The sequence below is a fragment of the Strix uralensis genome, chromosome 6 (genome assembly GCF_047716275.1).
Source record: "Strix uralensis isolate ZFMK-TIS-50842 chromosome 6, bStrUra1, whole genome shotgun sequence".
Classification (NCBI taxonomy): Eukaryota; Metazoa; Chordata; class Aves; order Strigiformes; family Strigidae; genus Strix; species Strix uralensis.
In genome coordinates, this window is record NC_133977.1 from 38,292,124 (window position 1) to 38,310,426 (window position 18,303).

At 39.0% G+C, this 18,303-nt stretch overlaps 1 protein-coding gene across 1 annotated transcript in view; it reads right to left on the bottom strand.

Annotated features, from left to right (window-relative positions):
- DARS1 (aspartyl-tRNA synthetase 1) overlaps window positions 1-17,633 on the bottom strand; it is a 42,654-nt gene extending 25,021 nt beyond the window's left edge. The window contains exons 1-4 of the mRNA XM_074873760.1: window positions 17,496-17,633; window positions 16,143-16,200; window positions 9,886-9,978; window positions 4,766-4,868 (exon numbers count right to left, since the gene is read on the bottom strand). Coding sequence (XP_074729861.1) covers window positions 4,766-4,868; window positions 9,886-9,978; window positions 16,143-16,200; window positions 17,496-17,567 — 326 coding nt within the window. The 5' untranslated portion in view covers window positions 17,568-17,633. The remainder of the gene's footprint in view (window positions 1-4,765; window positions 4,869-9,885; window positions 9,979-16,142; window positions 16,201-17,495) is intronic.
- Window positions 17,634-18,303: the final 670 nt, after the last annotated feature.

Below are 18,303 nucleotides of genomic sequence, written 5' to 3' on the forward strand. Positions count from 1 at the left end.
TTAATTATCTGCATGTCTATTAGCCAAGACTTTCTCTTTTAACCACAGGATTGCATTACTGCAGTCTGTATGACAACATCTTTCATCAACAGCTTCATGTTGCAAGCTGAACCCCATGTGGGCCTCCCTAAGTGAATCACAATCAACATTTTCTTGATCACAAGTCTGAAGAATTGGAAGAAAGTTGATTATTCATAGACTTTAAATAGAAAATGTTTTACTTTATGGAAGCATCTATACTTGTTCAGACATTTTCTTTTTTCTTCTTCAACACTTTTCTGGAAGCAGACTGCATGAATTATTATATTAATACATGATTAAATCTAATATTAAATAATTGATGTAAAACTTAATAATCAATGATCCTTTATCTGAACATCAGTGAAAGCTGAAGGCAATAGTTTACTTTGAAAAAATGAGTTCACTTTGTAAATAGTTGAAAGTATAAACATTTTATACTCAACTCAATAAGAGCAACTGTAATACTGTCTGCACAAATACAGTAAGTATCCATTAAGCCCTCTGAAAGGGGAGTTAACTGAGATTGTATATATGAAGGCCAGCTAAACACCTAGTCTTATTCCCTTCATTCTAAAAATATAACAATCTGTTTCCTATACCAACATTCTAACATCTGGATGAACTTGGGTATCTTCTAGGGGAAAAAAAGCCTATCTTCTTTTAAGGATTTTTAAGTAACAAACTTCACTACACACTTTTAATCATTTTCACTGAAAAAAATTTCACTTTATTTCCCTTCTGAATTTACCTAGCTTCACCATCTGTTGACTGCATCTTGTCATACCTTTGTCTCTGCAAAGTAAAGAACCCTCCAGTGACAGAAAATCTTCCTGCATAGGTACCATCAGACTGGGGTTTAAGTTACCTACTAATTTCTCTTGGATAGAATTGAGAGTTTTTCTTTAGTCTCACAGGAAGGCAGATTTGCCTGACCGCATATCATTTCATCTTGCAGCTTCACCGTCAACTTTTCCAATTTGACATATATTCAGATGCAAAGTGGACAAACATTCCAGAAATGGTCTAATGACTGGCATATATTATGTGAATGGCATTTTATTCCTCTTTTTCAAAGAGATCTCCTAGCATAGTAGGTAAGAGAACTGCATGGACTTAAGTCAGTTATCTATCATGACCTCACATTTCTCATCACTTACTTTCCTACTTATTAATCCTGAACATACACAAAATCTGAACTAATGATCACAAAGGTACAAATTCACACTGAAGAGCATCAAAGTGATTATTCTAAATGAACCCTGGTTACTCCTAGCTCCCAGTTTACCATTCCAATTTCTGTGTCACCAGCAAATTTAACAGCTGCAATTTGACCTTTTCTTCCAGATCACTGATATAAAAATTAAACAGAAATAGATAAAGAAAATGTTTCTGCAATATCCAGCAGTTTTCCTGGTATTACCAATTTATCAGGCTGATGAACTTATGCATATTTTCTATATTGTGAGGTGTTTTTCACACAGGTTTACCCATCTTTTTTTTCTTCTATTTTAATCTCTTTTCTGGGTTTTCATTCTCTAGCCTACTATAAAGAGTCATCAGATTACTTCTTGAGCGAGGGCATATTGTTTGGGCAGCTAAATTAGAATCTGTTAACCACCTCTCCCAACTGCTATATCATATCATATCATGTGGCTACAGAAGCAGGGTGAGGGCAAAGGCTCAATGCTGATATAAAAAAAAAAAAAAAAAAAAGAGAAAGAAAACCAAAACCGACCACACCCAATAATTTATGGAAAAAAAGCAGGTTGATAAATTACTAATTGCAACACTTGGCACCTCTGCTGGCTGAAAGAGACAATTAACCCTTTTTCTTATTCAGCATCCCTTGCAAGACTAGGCTGATTTTCTTTTTTCTGATGAACAACATAAGAACTCCACAGCTGCCAATCCAGTATCTTGACTGGCTCTATGTTGTGGGTTACATATGTTTTGGAAGTTCAACTAGGAACTCTTCATAGTTAAACTCACGGAAATTTCTTTGTAAAACTGAGTTAAACCAGTATTAAGTATCTTTCACCGAAAAGAACTCACATTCTTATGATAATGAAGATAATTAGTATATGAATGTTGCTAGACCACAGAAGATTATGAAAGTTCTTGGTTTCCATGTGCCAATAGCTAAAGGAGGAACTGGCTTGTTTATTATTTATGAAAATTTGTACAAAAAATGCTCATGATTTAATAAGTCCTCATTAAAAATTCAAGATCCAGAATTTCATGAACTATTTTAAAGAAAGTTTTGGACCCAGTATCAAAATATGAGAAAGTAGCACATGAAAAACAAAGTTTATGTACTACCAGTGAACAAGTTTGGTTTAAAAATTTAATTGAAACATAAGGTATTTAAGTTAAATGTTTTCTTCAATAAATGTGTACTTCCTCATTTAATGTGTAGGAAACAAGAGAAGATGATGAAAAAAGACACTGAGAAAGGCAGAGAAACATTTTTAGACATCTAAGACCAGCCTCATCTGCTAGTAATAATGGCATCATTCCACAGCAAGTGAAAACTAACAGGAGAGTGACTGTAAAAAGACAAGGCACATACTGTTGCTGTGCTTCAGGTGTTCCTGGCACAGTGGCTACAAGTGCACTTAGAAGTCGGGGAACAGCAGCAGCCTCTGAAGGACAAGAGGCAGGTGCAACAGTGACATCAGACAAAATCGTAGAAGATGATAAAACATTGGAAAAAGCGAGAGTGTGGCAGGATATTAATAAAATCGGTTTGGTGGGAAGGAATCATAAGAAGATGATTGCACTAATGGTGTTTAAAAAACAAAAGCAAACCCCCCAAAAGAAAACCCTTAAGGCTGTAGCAGAGAAAGTTCTATCATTCAGAGAACATGATGCTAAGCATGTGAGCATTTAAGAAGCACAAATGAGTAAAACATGCATGCTATAGAGAGGCTGAAGTATCAGGATTTAGCTAGCAAATGCTATCGCAAAAAGGAGCAGAATGAAAAGTCAAAACACAGTGCAAACATCATGAGTCTGGCTACTCAGAGGAAATCAGGTCTGTCACATCAAGAAAAGTGGGGAGATGACAGGGAGTTGGAAAGAAGCTAAGGATGAGGTTCCATCTGATTTAACAGCTCACTGCTGCCAGAAGAGAAAGCAGCTTTGCCCTCTACTCTTTCCAGATACCCTTTTCCACCATTTACCACTCCTTGTTAGCTCTGGACCTCCATAACCTAGTTTAAATCACTAACCTGACAGAAAACTAACCAAGTAAAAAAACATTAGTGATTTAAAAAAAAGTCACAGAAGGCTTACAAGTGGCAGAGTCAGCACATGGAAGAAAAGAGTAAGGACCAACTTCCCTCTCATGAGCTCTTAACCACTGAGCTCTGCCGCTCACAAAATGTAAGAAATTCAGTTGTGGAGGAAAGAACCACAAAGAAAACTGAAAAAGAGAGATGTTGGAGAGAACTGGAGAATAGGAGAGTGATCATCACAACTGTAAGTTGCTTCACTGTTTTGTAGGGCAAGTTCATCAAGAGAGTACAGGCAGACTGTTGGTAGGTTAGAGGGAGATGAATTGGGGAATGAGTAGATTATACACTTAATTCTTTTCAAAGATTCTAAGCGCTAGAGAGAACAAACTATTTCATGAAGAAACAGAACACTTCACTTTGGCTCATAAACACCTGTAAACAGCATGCTTCACACTGGCACTGCCAACACTAAGCACCGCCAAACAACAAACACTGCTGGTTCTGTTTTCCCGTTGCCTTGAACCTCATCAGCAGAAGCATTATCCTAACCTTCTTAACTTGGCTTCTGGAAGTCTATATTATAATGAATCCCTCCTCTCCCTGACATATTGAAGGTTGAAGGCTGTAGCTGCAAAAGCTAATTAGTGGGGGCTCCCTTCCCAGGCATGAGAGTAGTGCCAAGAACTACACAGAAGCAACTCAAGTGCCACATGTTAAACATATTATTGCACCGAATTGATCCACATTTCTATTTGTGAACAAGTAGATATACATTATTAAAAGCTCTACTATAAAAACACTTTTGTCATGCAAGCATATTTAGCACTGGACAATCTGAAAGCACAATCTTGAAGCAAGTAGTAGGGGAAGGTAATTTTTTATCTTTAAGAACAAACCAAACCAAGTAACAGAATGAAAATTGCTGCAACAAACACTTGTTTAATTGGGAAGTCTAACTATTACACACACACACCCCCCCCATATTTTAAATTGTAACTTAAATCCCTCATTAAACATTCTACTGCCAAGGTGTAAATAAGATTAATTCAGTGCACAGAAGCTACTCTTGATTTCTTCAACTCAGTAAGCCACTTACAATATAGAACTTCTTCACATCAGTTCTAGCTATAAAATGTATTACTACACTACACATCTTGTAGAAAAAAAACCCTGAACATGTGCAGACACACACAAACACCACTCACAAAATGAAGTGTCCCACTAAGCTCAGCTTGCCAGACTTTTTGTTAGCCAGCTTGAAAGTAAATGTAGGTTGTCTATGGGGAGAGAATGCTGCTTCAGCAGTTCAGAATGAATTTCAAGCCTGTTCTCTATTTTATCTTTTGTCAGTGTAATGTATTCAACGCAATAGTGAGCTGACAATTTAAATAACTACATTTTAAAACAAACGAAGCATTGATGTTAATGTGTGAAAATGGTCCCAACCCCTGGGAGTCCTGGTTCCCACCATTGTTTACTCTGACAACAGGATATAATTGCTTACTTACTTGGCAGCAAACTTTACCATCTGCTTGCTTGCATGCTGTCCCACAGCCACAAGAGCCTGGATATTAAACTGCTGCTGACGCAGGACTAAGAAACACTGCTTTCCTGAATACAAAGAAAAACAACGCAGGTGTATTAAGGACAAGTTACTTGAGGTCTTTGTGAATGAGAAAAAAAAATGCTTTACTACTTTAATATTAAACTGAGCTTTTAAGGGGGTGTGTGTATCTCTCTCCCTTGCCGCTTCCCCTCTGCCCCCCACCAACAGCTACATCAAACTAGTCAGCTCTGCATGTACACACACCCCAAGCATTGAGATACATCAAAATATTCTGCCTTACATCTATAAACATGTGAATGGACATTTTCTAAAAATAACAATAGGCCTTCCAAGATAAATAATATCTAGACAAAACAAAAACTAGAAATCACAACTTTTAAAATATCTATTGTTCTTCAACTGCAAGAAGTAAATCATACTTTTCCTTGTATCTTTGTTCACAACTACTTCAAGTCTACATTATTTTAAAAGAAGTTTTTTCTCATCTTCTCAAATTAAAGCTGTAGAGTTCACTTTACAAAGCTGCTCTGAGAGAAATAGGCTTGATTTTGCACCACAGGGACTAAAGCAACAATGTTCATTCTATAACACACCACACATTCAGAATGAAGGGAAACAAAAGGAGTATTGATTCTGGTGAATGACAAGAACCTAAAAGACCCAAGTAAAAATTCCTGTAAGAGCAATTTATTCATGAGCAGCTTTGGGAAAAAGAAGTTAATAGAAATTAATAATAATTTACAAAGAACATAATGCACTTTGTTGACTTTAAAAATGGGTATTTCCAAGTCAACAAAGCTCTTTCTAATCTGTTTAGCTGACAGTTACAATCATTTCATATTTTTCCTCACATCTCTAATACTCATTTACTCCTTAACTCAGATTTAAGGAAATATGGTGATTCTCAGTGCTTCTTCCTCAGAGAAAGAAATTAACAACAAACACTTCATTGTTGTACCAGTATCTAATAAAACGCATCAATATAATTTTAATTCCAAGTTCCAAGTCATACCATTATAACATTTCCATTAAAATGGTGAGAATAGGAAGAAGCCAGAAGCTTCGTTATAGATAGCTATTTCCCAGTTACTGTTGTCTTAGACTACAAAACATTAAAATCAGTATATATCTAACTTGAACACTGACACTAAAAAGCCAGTTGCAATTTTCATTTGTAATTATGTAGATTACCATTCCTGACACATAGCTGCAGATGATTTAAACAGTATCAGAAGATAAATGCAGAATATTTGACACACAATCTGATGGAAATAAAAGCAAACATAAAACTACTACAAATATTATTAAAAATTAACATTACAATTATTGGAAATAACTAACCTCGTCCTATGATTGTAATTTCAGACATGCAACAAAATTAATTCCGTATTTTCAGAAAACAGAGTACAACTGTATTCCAGAGGCTGCAATATCTAAGTAAGGAAACTAATATGGTATGGATGTATGTATTTCTTGCAGGCAAACATTAAGCCACAGATTTAAATTAGAAAAGTACAGGCTTCAGAAATCAAACAGAGCCTTCAGTGGTATACATGCCTGTGGTTCAGATCCAGCAAGTCAACAAATGAAGTACAATTTTTCCATAGGACACAATATGCTAAGTTTCTCTGGAAAGCTAGGCATACCTCACATCTCTGACATCTCAAAATTTCTTACTGACAATGTGGTTTGATACAGTATTTCCTAGAAAATAGTATTTGTCTCCATGATATGAGTCACAAATAATTTAGCAAATATGATCGATGTTTCAGCAATGATGTATTAGGTGTTCAAACAAAAAATACATAGCTGAAGACATCTATAATGTCACTCAACTAGTAAATATTTAAGAAGATGGTGAAATAAATGGAGGGAGCTGCTATCATACTAATCAGAAGCAAAAGTTTGGCAGTTATACTTCATCCCAAACATTAGAAGCCTGATCAGTATCTGCATTATAAAAGGACTCAAATCTTTTTGTCATGAATAACAGTAGCTGTTTTCATGAGGAAAGAGGATGTTTTGTAGAATATAACCATTTCTAATCACACAGAAGATAAGTGATCAAACAAACCTCACTGATAGGAACAGTTAAAATATCACAGTTACAAAGATTGTAGGAGGAAACAGAACTTTTCCCAAAAGAGCCAAAGGCGTGCAAAATAAAGTATCAAAAAGAGAAGCCATAATCAAATTTAGTTCATGATTAGATGCCTTTCCAGATCAAGAGACGGAAAAAAGGAAGCATCAGAGTGAGAAAAAAATTGGGATTAATGGGATGTTCTCTAGGTTTTCAAAATATTTACATGGTATATAAGTGAAAAGTGTAAAATCAACTTTACTCACATTTTACAGTAAACTACTCTAAGTTTCTATAAACAAACCAATACTGTGTCCCACAAGAATGCCTAAAAAGATGAAAAGTTTCAAAAGAAATTTGGTTAAAAAGGTCTGACTCAGTCTAATGAAAGGAACTTTTAGTCACTGAACAAATAAGAGAAGACACTACGCTCAGAATCCCATCAAAAGTAAGCATGTAAAATCAAACAGGAATCCATTTCCTTTCTTGCATGTAAGCACCAAATGACACAAGACCTTATGAGAGAAAAGGATGTAAGGAAGAAATTTGTTTAAAGAGTAGAAAATGTTTGGCAATATAAATTAATACATTGCTAGTTACAGACATCTGCCAGCAAAGAGAAAATGTCATATGGTTTATTATAAAATTTGGTCCAGTATTTAAATTGTTTTCGGTGGTACTCTTCAGGTACGCTATTTTGATGTTTTGTAAACCTTCTCATCCATAAACCAAAACCAAGTTCAGGTCTAACATACTGTGCAAGTCCCAGCTGCCTGGCAGAACCCAGACCGATTTCCCAACTGCTTTTCGATGATAAACGTGATCATTAGTTTAGGCTAGCTTTAAAATAAGGCCAGAAATAACATTTATCCAATCTACGATAAAAACCACAGGGCCCCAAGCACTTTAATTTTAGTACAACCCACAGGAATTCCCAACACCCCATTCTTTACACATCCTTCAGTTAATTTCCATCAGACTTCATGAGTGGCTTGCTATATAAGACAGCTGGATTCTGCAGTTGTTTCACATTCATTTTTTTTGGTTTATTGGTCAGAACTAGACAGGGTTAAATAAAGGATATGTTGGTTATTTAGGAGTCAAATTTGAGCTTCTGAAAAAAACTAAAGCTATTTTTGTGTAAGATTTTCCTGTTTCCTGCAAGACTTTCCTTTCCATAATGGTAGGAATTGCACCACGATGTGTGTGGGAAAGGCCAATATTACTTTTTACTCTTAAACATTTGCTTTTCTTGTAAGATTCTTTCCCCCAAAGCTTAAGTAAACAAGCATATGGCATTCCCTAGCAGCATTCCCTGAATGTCAGAGTTGTTCTGTGTTGTCAGACCAAGAGGGAACAAGAAGCACAATCAATAAATTGAGAACATTTCATGCCCATAATCAACTCCTTTTGCTTTCATTCTTCAGGCTCTGTTAAAGAGTTTTGAAAATAAGCACTGTTATTTCATGAAAAACAATAGTCTTTCCTGAGGTCAAAGGTGAAGGATGACAAACAACTTCTTGTAAGTTAATACTGTCATGTTACATATTTGTTACTCTGATTGGAGTAAGTGCATATATCATGCAAGATATATATAAATGCAATACAGAGACAGTAATAAACAACCTTTATGTTGTTTTAAAGGTCTGCATAGACACCTGTCTTTAATATACAAAATTCTTTTAATAGTCTGAACTCTTCCTACAACTGCCAAAGAAAAAGCTGTAAAGATACTCTGATTTGTATACTGATAGTAACATTTAAATTGGATAGTGTCTCCTGTCAACAACTTCAAGTTGTAATGACCAAGGCTTTCACAGCTTTTGGGGTTGACAGTTTCTATACATAGCAAAGAGAAACTTCCATGTAAAGACCACACTACAGAACTCTTGAGGAAATCATGGAGGACTCCCTAAATGTAAAGATTCTAATACAAATTAAATTGTGCATTATATGTCTATATTTACACGCAGATCCTTATTTTAACTGACTGCTGTACAGACACTCATTAAGAGGGACATTTTTTAAGAAAATGAAGCCTTAAAAAGAGAAATGAATCTAGTATCCATGACAATATTCCGTACTGGATTCTCACCCCTATTGTGCATTATTCCCAGTGCTAAGATTACTGTTAGGTTTCATTTGTGAAGATAATTTCTTTATGCTCTTTTCTTGCAGCTCTTGGGAAGACAAGGTATTTATATCTCACTACAGAGCTGCCAAACATAACTGAAACCAGTACAACAGTTGTCAGCATCTGATGTCAACTGAAAAGGCCAAAGCCTATTTAAGTTTGCATATGGCAAACTGATCTCCAGAGAGAACTTCTGATTCCAGGGAAGAAATATGGCTGTCAGACAGCCAACTGTGACAGCCCACACTACTGAGAACCTATAATAGGATTTTCCCGTTGTCTTGTCAAAAAAAAAAGATGTTTCTTATTTTAAGTTCAAATTGATATAGTCAGATACTGGTAACTGAAAGTAAAAATTCTGAAGTTTTAATACAGATTGTTGTTTCCTGTCGAAGAAAAGGTACAGTGAAAATATTCATATGCAACAGAATAAATATGACCTGACAACTGATACATTTAAAATAAAAGTAAGTTTTACAGTAGAAGCTTGTAACAGTTTTATCTCACAACTGTTAATACCCAAAGCAGAATATTATAACATTTTAAAATTCCTATTATTTACAACTGTCCACACATTATTTAGTAATATGATAAAACCAAAATTCACTTTTACTACAATGTAACAGTAATACCTGATTTCCACTCAGCTGAAAACTTCCTTTTCCCCTCTTGGGAAAAGAGAGGTGGTAAAAAGAGAAAATAACCAGTCAAAGTGAACACTGAGTAACCAGGCGGCAAAGTTTACTTGTATGCAAGACATAACTAACAGGTCATGAAGCCAAAATAAACATTCAGGTTATACTAACAATATGAGGAAACAAAAATAAAAACCCTGGAAGCATCTCACCTTTAGCTCTGCTTGTATGAATTCTGCCACGAACCCAAACCACTTCATCAGCCTTCTCCACTGTCAAGTCTTTTATTCGAATCAAAACTCTATCTGAATCACATTAAAAAAAAAAAAATAACAACAACATTTTAAAACAGTTTTGGCTTTTTTGAAGCAAAACTTTTTTCACTTTAAACTCCAAATACATTTTCGATCATTGCTAAATAAATGCAAAACATTACTTTTTGCATCTACAGCATAACAGATGTACTGAAAACACACAAGATCCCATTTCTTTCTCAGTGCATTGCATTTGATCAAGTAGCTTTAAACTGGTTCAAGCTTATTGTTTGACTTCTATAGCAGGGTCAAACTGCACTAAAACAAAAGCAAAACTTACTGTAGTTCACGGATGGCAGAATCCAGCATGGCTACACTATTTTTGATAGGACTTCAGTGTGCTGCACTGTACTACCTGCACTTATTAGTCCCTATTTCTGCTAGCTATGGGATGTCTGCCCTGCTCAACTATGCAACATGAAAGTTGGTATGGTGAACACAGCAAAACAAAGGCTCAGAAGTGACATGACTGTTCTCTGTATCTACATAAGTAGGGTGAATATCACCGTAATTATTATCTAAAATAAAGAGAAAGAAACCACAAATAAATGTGCATTAGAAATCAAAAGATGATTTATTTTGATAAAAACAATAGCATTTTGGAGCAACAAGAGTATTACTCTGTAAAACCAGTAAAATTTATTTTAAGAGAGAAACTCTTCAACCACCTGATCAAGCACTATTGTCATTGTAGGAGCCAGGATCCATCAGAAAGAACCCTTTAAATTCTATGTATCCAAGGAAGCTAAATAACAATAAGAATGCATGGTTTGGAAAGGACAAATTTGGACAGTAGAGGGAAAAATAAAACTTACCAAGGAAAATATTTTAAAATAAATCAGGACTTTAAAAATTGTATACAACCATTATGAACTGCCAGTATGCTGGCTGCATGCCACTATTCTTTGAAATGTACTTCTTGAATTGCAATTTTCCGTAAATTTTTGGCCAAACCTATTTTTGCATGGTCTCAAACACTTATTTCTTATAGTATCTACAAATCAGTTAGAGGATATACATAGCTTGCATAGAACCTCAACAGTTCTAACAGCTATGCTTGCTCATTTACAGTTTGTATGTGATTAAAAACTCTGCTTATTAGACAAAAAAAAAATCTTCAAGGGAGATATTGATCCTCATGGTTCTCTTCCAACACGAGATATTCTATGATTCTATGATATGTAACACAAGAAAATTCACTCTCTCTGCCTTTTATCACAGACTTCTCCCTCATTTCAAAATAACATTAAGTTTACTAAGACTTTACTCTAGACTTTTCCCGCCAGAACTCTTCCAAAGTTTGCCTACCCCAGGTTACCATCTGCCATTCTGGACTCCTTCCCTCTGTCTCTGAATACCAGTCACAGCTTGCCCTGCAAGCCTATTATTCTGCACTGGGAATTTTAGGGAGTTGAAAATTAGCTTATGCTCAGGGTAATGTAGTTTTTTCTTTGCAGACAGACATCAAAACCAGAACCAGAATGGAAGTGCACAGAGAAATGTGACAGGAAAATGACTCAAATATATTAATACTGTGTGTGTATGTGCACGTGTGCACTGGGGAAGAGAGAAAGGGGAATAAAGATGTTATCACTTGCCAGCAACTTCTGATGTTCAAACTTTATCAGAATAGTACTATAGGAAACATGCAACCAGCGCAACCCGTAAGCTTTAGTATTTCTAAGAGTTTGATATTCAGATGGTTAAAATTATCTCAGTCAACTTAAAACTGTATTGTTAGAAACTTAAAACATTTTTCAGGCACAAGCATGAAGGCAGAATGAGGTGTTACCCTTTTTATGGATCCTTAGTGTTTCAGGAACCATCTGCATTAGGTAAATATTTTTTAAAGTCTTTTGGATACATAATGGTTCATGTTTCACCGAGACTAAACAAGGCACCTTTAACACAAAAATTTTTATATGGTATGAATTATTAAAAACTATTTCACCTTTCATAAAAAGGTTAATAAAACAATATCCAAAAAGAGACATCATAAAGTCATTTTTTCCAACAGCAGATCACAGAATCACAGCATGGCTAAGGTTGAAAGGGACCTCTGGAGGTCATCTGGTCCAACCAAGCTCAAGCAGGGCCACGTAGAGCCAGTTGTCCAAGACCATGTTCTGATGATTTTTTAGTATCTCCATGGAGGCAGACTCCACAACCTCCCTGGGCAACCTGTGCCAGTGCTTGGTCACCCTCACAGTAAAAAAATGTTTCTGATGTTCAGAGGGAACCTCCTGTGTTTCTGTTCCTGCCCACTGCCTCCATCCTGCCAATGTGCTCCACTGAAAAGAGCTAGATGTAGCAACCGTTAGGTCACTTTGTTTCCCTCCTTCAACACTTCCCAAATCTATCATCTTTTCCTCTCATTTCTAAAATGTCAGTAGTTCATGATAATGTCTACATTTGTTAGTGTAAGCAATTGTTCATCTCTCAGTTTTTCTTGTCCGACCAACATACTGTACCTCAAATCTTTCCTCAGTACTCTTGCATATCATTTCACCTTGAATTCCCTTCAGTTCATTTCCATGATAAAAATGAAGCTTCTTGCTATTACCTTTAAGGTCCTCCCACCATACTCTTCAGACTACCACCTACTTGTTCTTTCACAAATGCAAGCTATACTTGCATTTTCTGTCTTCTTGCCACATAAACACTTACAGACAGCTAAATAATGCAAAAGTAAAAGATGTTTTAAACTGTGCTACAGTTGCAGTGAAGACACAGGAACAAAGATTTTAAAGGAAGTTCAAACAAAACACTCTGTAAGTCTGAAATTACACTTCCAGCCCCAATTCAGTATTCATGCTATCTCACCTTCATTGCCATTTTGAATCATGTTTAAGGGGAAACTATATTTTTCATTTCCTTCATGTATAGCACAATCTCTTCTTTTCAACATTCTAAATACTCTTCTCCTTCTCTCAGAACTCTAACCTCTTCTAAACATGGGAGGAGAGGATAGAAACCCAAAAAGCTGTATGGGTTATATATGACAAAATCACTTTTCCACCACCCGACGCCCATTCCCTGTCTGTCACATCAGCCTGTTTACTAAGATCATTTATCTTGCATCATGGAGTTTTGAACAGTATGACCAATATTTCCGCTGTCTCTGTGAAATGCCAGCATCTTTACAATGCTGTATAAATTTGAAAAAGAGAAGATAAGTTTAATAAAAGAACCTGAAAGCCAAAAGCAGTAGAAGATGAAAGCAGCTTCCAGGGAGAGGAGATTAAAGTAATGGGGCTGAAGGGAGAAAAAGGGAAAGGCAAATGGAGTTTTACTAGCAATCATAGCCTCAAGCAGGCACGAAGGACTTAAAGACATGATGTAACAGGGAGCAAGAACATCAAGTAGCCAGGGCAGCCAACATTAGCAGAAGAAAGACTGAAGTGGGCCAAGAACCAAGTCACAGGCATGTGTGAGATCAGTAGAGCAGGGTGGAGCACCTATGCAACAATTTTGAGAACATGTGAAGAGTTTTAATTTGCCTGCAGGAGTAACAAGAATCTATGAGTACAGCAAAAGGACAATAAGCCTGTCCCTTGGAAAGGGAGAATAATTTGCTCTGATTACTCCAAGCTTTTTAACTTCTCACGGTCAGCCAGTGTCCTCAGGACAGTGCAGCTACTACAGACAGCAAGCCTAAAAGCGACAGTGCTGCAGACGTCTGACCGAGCTCCTACCCACTTCTGTGCTCTCTGTATTGACTTTTGGCTCCAGTTACCAGATGGTATGTGGATCTGCACATGTCATATCACAATCCATTATTCTGACTTAGAAATGGCATGTACCCACACAGACTCCAGAAACAAAGTTAATACAGTACAGACAGATGGGAACACTCGCATTTGCGCTTCGCCACCACCCTCTGCCCCAAGCAGTAGATCCTCCAAGACACTCAATGCAAGCAGAATACTTTGGGGAAAAGCACATACACACTACTGATGCTGAGTGATGACTTCACCCTCCCGCGAATCCTTTGATAAGAGCTCTCCCTGGCAGGCACTACTGAATCTTTAAATAAGAGGGCATTAGACTCAAGGAAGGGACTAGGCTGATCTTGAACTTTTTTATTGTAGGCATTTTGGTTTTTATTGTTACCTAATTTTGGTGTTCTGGATAACCACCTTCTAAAGAATGGAACAGCAGGAGTGTTGTAGGTTGTATTTTAAACCCAATGGAAAACCTACTCAATCTTGTCCATACAGTGGCTGAGACTTTTTTTTTTTTTGATTGAGGGTCAAGGAGACGACAGACCTAAATACAGCACTCAGCCTTTTCCATATAATTTCCTGTAGCTTTCACCATTTTCCTTCTCAACATATTTTTTTTTCTCCACAGTATTTTTGAGTGTTTGAGTATGAGACAACTGGCAGGGTAGACTTTCTCCATGAGAGTAGGATTTGATCCACCATCTCAATCTGCCAGCTTGGATCTCCCACACAGTTGTTTGCTATGGGGTGTGAGAATGGCAGAGGAAATGCAGCTTGCAGAAACTCTAGCAAGCCAAATGCCATCACAGAAGAGTGCAGGGAGAGGAGACCCACCAGGGCAATCTTTCAGCCTGTAGTCAGCAGTGCAGGTTAACCAGTCAGTTGCTAATTTGAAGCAAGTTACCTTTTTCTTAATATTATACCTTTTAGGTGGCAACTGCACACCAATTTATGGACTGTTACGTGGTTACACTTAGCTATGGATGGCTGTGTTCCTGCCCCTTCCAGCAGTCATCAGACCCCTAGCCAACTTCTTTCACTTTGCTAAGCTGGCTAAACAAGTTGTTACTATTTGCATGTTGAAATGGATCAGCAGAAGACCCAGCATCAGGAAGAGGGAGACCACAGCAGCCAGGCTCACTTACAATGTGATTTCAACTTTAGTTCCCTTCTTTGACAGCTAGTATGTATTTTATTCAATAATAACTGTTAATACAGTCTCTAATTACTTTCTTGTCCTGTTGCATTCTTGACATAATGTTCCCCTTCAGTTGTTTTCAACCTATGATTGCTTTTGTGGCTCCTCCTCTTCCCTACATCCTGCATTTCCCTTCCTACAGGAGGTCAATCAAAACACCCATTCAGAGGAGGAAAAAAATCACCTAATCACAGATGATATTCCTTTTTTACATTTCACTATGAAGAAGTTACAAGAAGCCAGTCTATTACCTTCCCTCATTCCTGTTTCATGCACTGAATATTATGAAGATTAATATTTCTTGGGATGTTGGCCTGGGAGATTGTTCTGTAGCTGACAAGTCTTTCTGAATCCCAATTCCCCATCAGTAGAAAATGAGGATTTCCTGAATTCACAGTGGTGTGAATAATGATAAAACCCATAAATATTAATATGTAATATTAATGGATTTGGGGCTCATATGCAGGAGTAATGAAGGCTGCATAAGCAGACAGATATCCTACTCAGAGAGAGTGTTGTTGCAGCAAGCCATAGCAGAACTTACTCCAAACAAAGAAAAAAACTGACATCTCAGACTCAGTACATTATAAATAATAATAATTTAATGCAAAAAAGTCAAGCCTGCAGTGATGGACAGAGACAAAAACTGACAAGCTCTGTAGGGCATAGTCCAGGCAAGGGCAAAGACTGAGATTCCATAACCTCTCTGGACCCAGCTCCAATATCCAGCCACACTCATGATTTTTTTTCCTTCTATCTAATCAGAATTTCCTGTGTTCTGATTTGTGCCCATGACCACCTGTCCAATTACCACACACCTTCAAGAGTCTGGCTTTATCTTCTCTACACCCTCCCATTAAGTAGCTTTAAACAGTAACAAGATCACTCCACAACTTCCTCTTTTCCAGGCTGAACAAGCCCAGCTCCCTCAGCCTCTCGTCAGAGATCTTGTGCTCCAGTCCCCTGAGCAATCTGCTAGCTCTCTATTGGACTGGCTCTAAAATGTTAATGTCTTCCTTGCACTGAAGAGCCCAAAACTGGACACAGCACTCCAAATGCAGCCTCACAAGTGCCAAATGCATTCAAATAAAGGGAAAGAATGGCAGCAGGATTTGAATGAAGAAGTTTGGTAAATGATTTCTCAAACAAGCACTGAAGATGTCAAGTATATAATTTCTTTTTTCCTTCTTCCTCCCCCCATTTTTAAAAAATTTTTTCTGTTTTTAACTGACCTGGTTTCTCTTGGGATTGTATCATTGATGACACTCCATATCTTTCCTTAGCATAATCCTAAAATGGAGGTGAGAAACATGTATCAAAGAAGCATACACAAAAAGATGAACAAAATAATTACAGAGGCAACCGAAATACAAAACAAATAGCTATAATATTAAAGTCAAGGAATTGTGTTTTAGGCTCACAGATACACAAGTGAGAGGAGATAATTGTGCCCTGTAAGAAAAAAAAATTCCAACAACAGCAAACATGCATTAGGATCATTATTTGCTACACAGAAGTTAGTGTGAATACCTCTATAAAAAGGCTACTCCTGAAAAAAATATTTGAGTCCTAGAGAAGTAAGCACATTTCTAAGAATTTCCTTCCCATATTCAGGCACACTAAGAAATCCAGCAGATCACATGTCATTACGACAGCCAAAGCAAGCCTGACTGACTACTAACAAAATCTGTTAGGTAAGACACAGGGGGATGCGGCCTTTTCATTGAAAATATCACAATTCTAGTACCCCAACTAAGCCCACTCATTTCCAAATAAAAAAGCCTTGGTTTTTTCATTTTATTCTATTCAATATATGAAACAAAGTTCATTCTAAGCACTTTATTTAGGGGGGTTTTGTTTCTCTGCTTCTGATGAATTGTGGCCCACACATAATTTTACAGAAGCCACCTGTAACTCAGAATTCCTTACTGCTGATGCATTTTTGGCCTTTCAACAAGCAAAACTGATTTTATAACAAAATGAACTAATGCTTGTTATTAATACTTTTTTTTTTTTTTTTCTCCTTCTTGAGGAAATACGGGCCTATAATTTTTCAGCACTGATCTGTGATCTTCACGCACATGCCAGAAACACCTCCGAGGCCAGCAGGAGCCACCGGTGCCCCTGCAGAAGTGGCCTGCTATGGCAGCAGCAAGCCCAGATGTTTCTGTAGGGCGCTGCAAGGGGGAACGGGCACGGGAACAGGGCAGGGCTGTTTCTGATCGCCCAAGCAGGGCCTCCTCCACCCGCACACGCGGAGACCAGACTCCCGCGGGGCTTAGGAGACGCTGCGTGACCGGGGAGGGGCAGAGCTCTTCCGTCAATCACCAACTGACTGGGCCCGGCGAAGGGGGATGGACAGGCAGGGCAAAACCAAAAGGCCAAAAGGCAGCTCTGCCCTGGGGCCCGGCCAACCCGCCTCCCCGGGCCCGGCCTCCCCACCCCGCAGGGGACGCTGCCGCCTGCCCCCTCAGCGCCGGCCCCTCGGGCGGCTCCAACCCCGCGCTAGGCCGGATCCTGCCCCGTCCCTCTCTCGGGACCGGCAGCCTCGACGCCGCGACCACCCCCTCCCTGCGGAGACCCACATCGGCCGACGACGACTCTTCGCTCTCCGGGCGGCGGTCCTGGCCCTGGCCGCGGCTGGCGGCGCTCGGCATCCTGCTGCGGTCGGCGCTGCCCCCCACAGCCCGGCTCGGCTCGGTTCGGCTCGGGTCGAGCACGGCCCGGCGCGCCACGCCGCTTCCGCGAGCCCACCTCTCGCGAGAGCGGCGGTAGCACGAGAGCACCGCGCCTGCCGCGCGCCTGCACGGCCTATCGCGAGAGCGGCGGGGGGCGCGGGGCGCGCGCGGGCCCCTCAGCGCGGGGCTGCCGCCGGCGCTTCAGGGCTGCCGCCGCTTTAGGGCTGAGGGCGATGGCGCTTCCCGCCCTGCAGCGGCCGGGGCAGCAGTTTGTCGCCCGCTCCTCGCCTCAGAAGGCGAGCAACAGCAGCAGCCGCATCCGAAGCGGTCGTTGTCACAAAACCGCCACCGTCCTGACGAGGTTCAGCGCCTCCAGCCCTGTTCTGATGCTGAGGGGAAAGCTGCCGTGCCGCAGCAGAGGTGCGCTGGCCTGGGCCGCGGCTCTGAGGCTGGGCAGCGGGTGGATTTGGTCCTCGCTCGCCCCACTTCGCAGTTTGGCACGTTATGGCCTGAGGTAACGTGTTGGACTGGAGGTGGCTAACTAATGTGCTCGGCTCAGCTTGGTAGCCAAACCAAAGTGCACTTTTGTTCTATCTCACCAGCAAACTTGGCTTGCCGGCGCTTACCCTAGTAGCCGTTTAGTCTTCTGCCCCCCTGCTAATCTCACTGTTTATTATCAGTTCGCTAGAACCCACAGTAGGTCTGGTAGTTTAGG